The sequence below is a fragment of the Zalophus californianus genome, chromosome 9 (genome assembly GCF_009762305.2).
Source record: "Zalophus californianus isolate mZalCal1 chromosome 9, mZalCal1.pri.v2, whole genome shotgun sequence".
NCBI classification, from domain to species: Eukaryota; Metazoa; Chordata; class Mammalia; order Carnivora; family Otariidae; genus Zalophus; species Zalophus californianus.
In genome coordinates, this window is record NC_045603.1 from 35,875,852 (window position 1) to 35,883,728 (window position 7,877).

Consider the following 7,877-nt stretch of genomic DNA (forward strand, 5'->3'; position numbering starts at 1 on the left):
AAAGAAAGAATCCATTCAATAAGCATTAATTATAAAATAAGTGATATATAACAGGCCTACAGAAAAAGAGTGGGGGTAAATAGACTACAGTAAATGACCCTGGCAGCCAACTGATTTGTTAGCAAAAGCTCTTAGGACATTACAAAGCATCAAATTTCAAACCAAAATCTGTAAAAAGTAGTTGAGTAGAAAATGAAATACATATATATTGTCTTTGGGGATGACTACATATATGCAAGTAATTTTAAAATGTATATTTTTCATGAGAGATGTTAATCCTAGATTAAGTTGTAAAATGACTAATCAGTAGTAGGCTTCATTAGGAACCCACCCTATAACACAGTGGGCGAATACTATATATCTTGAGGGTTTTTTTTATCCTCTCCAGTAAAACATCCACATTCTTCATTTTTACTGAGTTAGATTTTCCCCAACCCACCACCCATAAAAATCTCTGATTTGCCAGACCCAGCAAAGAATAAATATACCAAAATTCAATATGTTATCATAATAATAATTCACATGTATTAGAATTCACATGTATAAACTATTTGGAAAGTGATACAGACATGAATAGATATGATATAAATGTGAATAGATGGAGAAAAAACTAATTTTTTTAATTCAAAACCAGAAAAATAAAAACAAATGAAATTTAGAAATTGTAGAGCAAACATCCATGTTTAATCAATATATATTTAATGAGTAAATAAATCAGTGAACAAATAGATGGATGAATAAATGGCATCAAACAGATTAAAAGTTAAAGAATTTTTTTCTTACAATATTATATGTATGTGTGTGTATATGTGTGATGAAAGAGAGGATATACATAATGCCTATTTTGTTGGTGGCTCTGATTACAAAAATTACTCGAAATGTCCTAATACAATGGTATATACAATATAATAAACATGCCCATCATCTGTGTTAAATATTCATCTACTTTACAAAAACTATCACATTAATAACTTTTTTCACAGTCAAAAATGCCTCATATTTGTGACTGTCCTACACACAAGATATCAATTTTAATTTTTTAAATGCTTGTTCAAATACTATGACTAGAATATGTAGAGGTTTCTAATAACATGAATCAGTATCTCATAGAAATAGAAAAAATAATGTGTTAGTGATTGTTTTATAGCCACAAAACAACCAGAAAGAATTTACATTTTTTCATATCATCAGGAGGCTTGCTGTCATTGTTTTTATCTCACGAACATATCTCTAAAGAGCAGCATAAAAGTTTATAGGATTTTATCCAAATATTTCCCAAATTTAACATTATAGATGGTATAGAGACACTGAGTTATAAATACACTCCCAAGTAAGTGAGGTTATTAATAATCAAAGAAAAAACAACTAATGATAAATTAATAAAGCAGCAATTAAGCCCAGGAAGATCACATCCAACAGCAATACAATCACCATAAATTTATAAAAACTAGCTACAATTGTGACCCCAAACCCCCTCCCTTAAATGGGTACCAATTGTTATTTTAGACCATCTTCTCTTCTGTCTGCAGGGGTAATAATGAGGCTACAGATTAATAAGAAATGTTTCCTTACTATTTAACTAATGGGACTTTAGGTTTTTGTCTCACCATATTGAGATATTTTCTAACAATATTTATAAATTTATGTAAAATATTAATTAAAAAACCTCATAGCATTTGTCAGAGGTAACTTTTGCCTTCTTGTCAAGGGCTATGCAGTATACAAAAATGTCCTTTCCTGAGATAACTATAAATAACCTGCCAGTGACACTTTCTATTCCTGGTAGAGCTAGTGCGAGTTTCTTGTTTTGTTCTGTTTTTTGCTACTGTGAGTTCTTGTAGAAGCAATAAACTACTCCATACTCAGTTATTTACAAAACGGGAACTTAAAATTTACCTGTATTTTTACCTTTTTCCTAACCATCTCAGATATTAGCTCATCCTGAGCTCCCGAGGGCCCTGGAAAGTACATAAAGTGTATATTTTTATTCCAATGTTAAAGGTCGGGGAACAAACCAACTTATAACTCTCTAGACGGGGCCATTTAGTCAAGTGTTTGGGTACGAAAAAAATAACACTTCACTGTATCTCTAGATTCATTCTAAATGCAAGGATTCCTATGATTTTGGATTTTGGATTTTTAAAATATGATTTACCTTGGGGTCTAGAGTTACTTTAAAAAAATTCTAGTCTTTTTCTATTTCTGGTCAGATTGACAGCTAGCCCGGATTGCTTCTTTCTAATCTGTGTACATCACAATATTTTCGGATAGGCAGCCCTAGACACAGGTCTATGCATGCCACTTTATGTTTTCTCTCAAAGAGTCACTGCAGTTTTGTGGCCAAGAAACTCCCCTGTCCCTCCTGACCCCGTCCCTTCTATCACTTACAAGTCATATTTGCATACGTAGAATACGATTTCTTACAACCCACGGCCAAGTTGCTTTTCTCATTGAAAGTCAAGTGCTCCCCTTTTCTTCTTTCTTAAAATATGTTGCATTATTTGTTTCAGAAGTACAGATCTGTGATTCAACAGTCTTGCACAATTCACAGCGCTCACCGTAGCACATACCCTCCCCAATATCTATCATCCAGCCACCCCATCCCTCCCACCCCCAACCACTCCAGTAACACTCAGTTTCTTTCCTGAGATTAAGAGAGAAAAGGGGAGTATGTCAGAGGGGGAGACGAACCATGAGAGATGATGGACTCTGAAAAACAAACTGAGGGTTCTAGAGGGGAGGGGGGTAGGGGGATGGGTTAGCCTGGTGATGGGTACTGAGGAGGGCACGTTCTGCATGGAGCACTGGGTGTTATGAACAAACAATGAATCATGGAACACTGCACCAAAAACTAATGATGTAATATATGGTGATTAACATAACAATAAAAAAATTAAAAAAAAAAAGTCAAGTGCAACAACAAATTTCCTATTTCCCTATATATTCTACTTTCCTCCAGAAACACTCCTCCTGCACCTACCCAAATGCAAACAATAATTATTTTTAAATTTCTCAACCTGTACCGGGGCACAGGTTAATAACAGAGGAGAATGAGCACTGAACTGAGAGCCAGGCCTCCTAGTTCTCCCCCTAACTGGGCTTGCGACACTTGGCAAGTCACTCAGTACCTCAGTTACAGAGGGGATTCGGCCAGATAAACACTAACTCTTCTAGCTCTAACATTCTATGATTGTTCAAAATGAAAAGCAATTGCTTATAGAATGCAAGTGTTATTTACCTCTAATATGTAAAAATAAGAAGAGACAATATAGAGTCTACATTAGTAAAAAGTAGGGTGTCATTAATAAAAAATATGATCCTCAGATTGAAAGTCTGTCTCTGCCACTCCATTTATCAATTACAAGTCTTCATCACCATCTTCTCTAACGTAGAGTATAAATCAAGACAAATATCCTAAGTAGTTCTAAACTGATGGTCCTAACTGAAAATTTTTAACAAGGCAATATAAATCCATTTGAAATGGATATCTATCTATCATCTATCTCTATATCCACATCATTAAAAAATGAGAACATCTTGATTATTCTTTTACTTCATAGCAGAAAAACCTACACAGATTTTTTTTTACCCAAATTGGAATTTTGAGGTCTGAAATATAATCTCTTTGGCATATACAAAATTCTCTTGGGATGTCCATGTTAGTCACCCCGAAAAGGTAGACCATTCTTCAGGCACTTAGGTATATCAAAGGCAGTACATATGAACTACCAATTAAAATAAACTTTGGAGTCAGAGAAAATAAGATAGTTTCAATTTTGAGAATCAAGTCAAAATTATAAGGGCAGACACTCGAAATTGGGAATAACTTGCTATCAAAACCTTTCCCATATGGGAACTCTTGGTTGCCACTCGAAAGTTAATAGCAATGAAATTTTATACACTCAAACAGTTAATGATGTTTCCTGTAAACAATGAGGAGACAGCTGGTGATCAAATATTTATTAATTGCCCAGAAATTATATAATTTCATGTATAAATGTACTAGTTCTAGTTTATTCTTCACCAAAAATTTTTGCTTCTGGGAATAAAGTGAGACAAGTTTTGTTATTGATATAGTGAATAAACCAAGATGTGTAAATGCACTTATATTCTTTTTTTTCTTTTATTTATGTTATGTTAGTCACCATACAATACATCATTAGTTTTTGATGTGGTGATCCACGATCCATTCTTTTCGTATAACACCCAGTGCTCCATGCAGTACGTGCCCTCCTTAATACCCACCACTGGGCTAACCCATCGCCCCTCCTCCCTCCCCTCTAAAACCCGGTTTGTTTCTCAGAGTCCATAGTCTCTCATGGTTCGTCTCCCCCTCCGATTCCCCCACCCCTCATTTTTCCCTTCCTTCTCCTCATGTCCTCCATGCTATTCCTTAGGTTCCACAAATAAGTGAAACCATATGATAATTGACTTTCTCTGCTTGACTTATTTCACTTAGCATGATCTCCTCCAGTCCCATCCATGTTGATGTAAAAGTTGGGTATTCATCCTTGCTGATGGCTGAGTAATATTCCATTGTATATATGGACCACATCTTCTTTATCCATTCATGTGTTGAAGGGCCTCTCGGCTCTTTCCACAGTTTGGCTATTGTGGACATTGCTGCTATGAACATTGGGGTGCATATGGCCCTTCTTTTCACTACATCTGTGTCTTTGGGGTAAATACCCAGGAGTGCAATTGCTGGGTCATAGGGTAGCTCTATTTTCAACTTTTTGAGGCACCTCCACACTGTTTTCCAAAGTGGCTGTACCAACTTGCATTCCCACCAACAGTGTAAGAGGGTTCCCCCTTCTCCACAGCCTCTCCAACATTTGTTGTTTCTTTCCCTGTCCATTTTTGCCATTCTAACTGGTGTAAGGTGGTATCTCAATGTGGTTTTGATCTGAATTTCCCTGATGGCTAATGATGATGAACATCTTTTCATGTGTCTGTTAGCCATTTGTATGTCTTCTTCAGAGAAGTGTCTTTTCATATCTTCTGCCCACTTTTTGACTTACTTGTTTTTGTGGGTGTTGAGTTTGAGAAGTTCTTTATAGATCTTGGATACCAGCCCTTTATCTGTAGTGTCATTTGCAAATACCTTCTCCCATTCTGTGGGTTGCCTCTTTGTTTTGTTGACTGTTTCCTTTGCTGTGCAGAAGCTTTTTATCTTGATGAAGTCCCAAAAGTTCAATTTTGCTTTTGTTTCACTAGCTTTTGGAGACGTGTTTTGAAAGAAGTTGCTGTGGGCGATGTCAAAGAGGTTACTGCTTATGTTCTCCTCTAGGATTTTGATGGATTCCTGTCTCACATTGAGGTCTTTCATCCACTTTGAGTTTATCTTTGTGAATGGTGTTAGAGAATGGTCAAGTTTCATTCTTCTGCATGTGGCTTTCCAATTTTCCCAGCATCATTTATTGAAGAGACTGTCTTTTTTCCATTGCATGTTTTTTCCTGCTTGTCAAAGATTATTTGACCATAGAGTTGAGGGTCCATATCTGCATTCTCTATTCTGTTCCATTGGTTTATATGTCTGTTTTTGTGCCAGTACCATGCTGTCTTGGTAATCACTGCTTTGTAATATAGCTTGAAATCGGGCAACGTGATGCCCCCAGCTTTGTTTTTCTTTTTCAACATTTCCTTGGCGATTCGGGGTCTTTTCTGATTCCATACAAATTTTAGGATTGTTTGTTCCAGCACTTTGAAAAATGTCATTGGAATTTTGATCGGGATGGCATTGAAGGTATAGATTGCTCTGGGTAGCATAGACATTTTAACAATGTTTATTCTTCTGATCCATGAGCATGGAATATTTTTCCATCTTTTTATGTCTTCTTCAATTTCTTTCATGAGTATTTTGTAGTTCCTAGAGTATAGATCCTTTACCTCTTTGGTTAGGTTTATTCCAAGGTATCTTATGGTTTTTGGTGCTATTGTAAATGGAATCGTTTCTCTAATTTCTCTTTCTACAGTTGCATTGTTAGTGTATAAGAAAGCAACTGATTTCTGTGTATTGATTTTGTATCCTGCCACATTACTGAATTGCTGTATGGGTTCTAGGAATTTGGGGGTGGAGTCTTTTGGGTTTTCCACATAAAGTATCATGTCGTCTGCAAAAAGAGAGAGTTTGACTTCTTCTTTGCCAATTCAAATAGCTTTTATTTCTTTTGTTGTCTGATTGCTGTTGCTAAGATTCTAGTACTATGTTGAACAATAGTGGTGAGAGTGGGCATCCTTGACGTGTTCCTGACCTCAAGGGAAAGGCTCTCAGCTTTTCCCCCACTGAAGATGATATTCGCTGTGGGTTTTTCATAGATGGATTTTATGAACTTGAGGAATGTTCCCTCTATCCCTAAACTCTTAAGAGTTTTAATCAGGAAAGGATGTTGTATTTTGTCAAATGCCTTTTTCTGCATCAATTGAGAGGACCATGTGGTTCTTCTCCCTCCTCTTGTAATGTGTTCTATCACATTGAATGATTTGAGAATGTTGAACCACCCTTGCATCCTGGGGAAAAATCCCACTTGGGCGTGGTGGATGATCCTTTTAATGTATTTTTGGATCCTATTAGCTAGGATTTTGTTGAGGATTTTGGAATCCATATTCATCAGGGATATCGGTCTGAAATTCTCCTTTATGATGGGATCTTTGCCTGATTTGGGGATTAAAGTAATGCTGGCCTCCTAAAATGAGTTTGGAAGTTTTCCTTCTGTTTCTATTTTTTGAAACAGCTTCAGTAGAATAGGTATTATTCCTTCTTTGAATGTTTGGTAGAATTGCCCAGGGAATTCATCAGGCTCTGGACTCTTGTTTTTTGGGAGGTTTTTGATCACTGCTTCAATCTCGTTACTGGTTATTGGCCTATTCAAGTTGTCAGTTTCTTCCTGTTTCAGTCTTGGCAGCTTATAGGTTTCCAGGAAGTCCTCCATTTCATCCAGATTGCTCAGTTTATTGGCATATAGTTGTTGATTATAATTTCTTCTTTTTTTTTGGTTGCTTAACCGATTTTAATAACATGACATAAAGCCCCTACACTTGATGGAATTGTTATGCAAAATACATAGATGAATACTGTCTTCTTTTAAAAAATATAAAATAAATAAGCAAGACATGTGAAAATAGGCAAGTTTCATTAAATAAATGAAAATTTTAAAAAAAGAAACTTTTGCTTTCCATATCATTTGAAGAAGGGAAATTATCATTTTAAACAATATTCAAGTTTATTAAACAAATTTTAAAAAAGTATTATAAAATGTTTAACTGTCATCAGCTTCGAGGTTTATGTTGCTCCCGAATTTTGCATATAACTGAACTTTCAGATCCGCTAACACTTGCTGAATTGATTCCATTCTGGCTTCTAAAGCATCGATTTCTTCTTGCAAATTTTTCTTTGCTTCTTCTAACATTTCCTGTGTTTCTTCTTGAGAATGGCTAACGAAAACATCACCAATTTGATAAGGTATCATTAAGCAATCATCATCTGCAAGCATGATGTCCTCACAAGCATCTCCTAAATTCTGGAGTTGTTTCTTTTTTACTTCTATTTCCTCCTTCAGCTCTGTGATTCTACTTGTATTCCATGCAAATTTGTTTATCTTTTGTTGATCTTCAAAAGTTACGTTGACATCTTCTGCAGCCGCCTTCTTCATGGTGGCCGCCATCTTGGGACTGCTGCTGTTGATAATAATTTCTAATAATTGTTTCTATTTCCTTGGTGTTAGTCGTGATCTCTCCCCTTTCATTCATAATTTTATTAATTTGGGTCCTTTCTCTTTTCTTCAGGATAAGTCTGGCCAGTGGTTTATCGATCTTATTAATTCTTTCAAAGAACCAACTTCTTGTTTCATTGATCTGATCTACTGTGTTTCTGGTTT

General features: G+C 35.7%; 1 protein-coding gene across 1 annotated transcript; it reads right to left on the reverse strand.

Annotated features, from left to right (window-relative positions):
- Window positions 1-7,093: 7,093 nt before the first annotated feature.
- LOC113922067 (prefoldin subunit 4-like) lies at window positions 7,094-7,664 on the reverse strand. Its single transcript, XM_035729069.1, has one exon. The coding sequence runs from the start codon at window positions 7,662-7,664 to the stop codon at window positions 7,260-7,262; it is 405 nt and encodes a 134-aa protein (XP_035584962.1). The 3' UTR covers window positions 7,094-7,259.
- Window positions 7,665-7,877: the final 213 nt, after the last annotated feature.